This window comes from Entamoeba invadens (genome assembly GCF_000330505.1).
Source record: "Entamoeba invadens IP1 unplaced genomic scaffold scaff_1105074725517, whole genome shotgun sequence".
NCBI lineage: Eukaryota > Evosea > Mastigamoebida > Endamoebidae > Entamoeba > Entamoeba invadens.
Genome location: NW_004443674.1, coordinates 1 through 1,261, shown reverse-complemented (window position 1 = coordinate 1,261; position 1,261 = coordinate 1). Strand labels below are relative to the sequence as shown.

Below are 1,261 nucleotides of genomic sequence, written 5' to 3'. Positions count from 1 at the left end.
TATAATTATTAATTATTGTATTTAACTATATCTCCAAATTTTATAAATATCAATTTCAAAAATACCCAATTTCACTTGTTTAAAGCAAGAAAACCAATATAAGTGAAAAAAGTGCAAAGACTAAACTGCACCCATCTTCTTTGCGCTCGGTTAATATCTGATATTCATTCAAGCCGCGATCGAAACATTTATTCATTTCGAGTTCTTCAGTTTTAGCGACATCTCCCGTGCAATCAGTTGTATCATATTTACTTTGTTTAAGTTTTTCACCGACTATTTCCGATTTTATAGATTGGCTTGTTGATGCAGAACAAACTGGGTATCCTACATTTACAGAAAGAGCTTGACTGTCTTCATATTTACAATCGTCATAATTAAAGTATTGATACACTGAATATAAAAATTGAGGATACTCGTTTTGAATTTTATTACTAGCGTCGAGAGTAATATCTTCGGTTTTTGTTTCGTCCCAATTGGTACAAGTGTCACCAACGTGCTTTTTTACCAAATTACCTACCTTTTCCATTTTATTGTACGTGTGAAATCCGGCATAATAACATTTTCCTAATTCATAAATAATTAATGCTTCTGTTTGATATTCTACATAATATTCTGCAGAAGCCAACGCAAGTAATAGGAACGCAAACATTTTTGGAGTTTGAAATAAACAAGAGTTTAAATATTGTTATTGAAATTCGAAAAAAATTTAAAAATAATTTACAACTTTTATTTGTTTTAAATGTTGTTATAAGTTACAGAATAATTAACAGTCACATAATGGGATTTAGGTTATTGTTAATTCATTTATATTTATTTGAATTATGATTGATAATCCCACTTCCAAACTTCCAATCATTTCTTTTAAGACACTAAAACAAGTAAATTCTATTTTTATAATATTTATTACACCATTTAAAATATATTTAAACTTATTATTACTAATAAATTGTTTTAAACATTGAAATTATAAATTGAATTTTAATAATACATTATTTAACCAAGAAGATTGAATGTAAAATTACACCCTTCAAATATAATTAAAAAAGATAGTTACATGAATTATTTTTAATTACTTTTTAAATTTAAAAAAAACTACACTTTTACACCATTTAAATATAAAAAACTGCACTCTATGTGTGGTTTTATTAGAATAAACACCAGTTTACCGAGTCAAATTATTTAAAACTAACCAAAACAACATTAATAAGATAAGAAATAGTTGTTATATATTTTAAAGAAGGTTGATTGAATACAAAATAAT

General features: G+C 25.5%; 1 protein-coding gene across 1 annotated transcript; it reads right to left on the bottom strand.

Moving 5' to 3' along the window:
* Window positions 1-79: 79 nt before the first annotated feature.
* Window positions 80-526, bottom strand: EIN_273000 (hypothetical protein; the record flags this gene model as incomplete). Its single annotated transcript, XM_004260410.1, has 1 exon — window positions 80-526. The coding sequence occupies one exon, from the start codon at window positions 524-526 to the stop codon at window positions 80-82; it is 447 nt and encodes a 148-aa protein (XP_004260458.1).
* Between the last annotated feature and the right edge of the window lie 735 nt (window positions 527-1,261).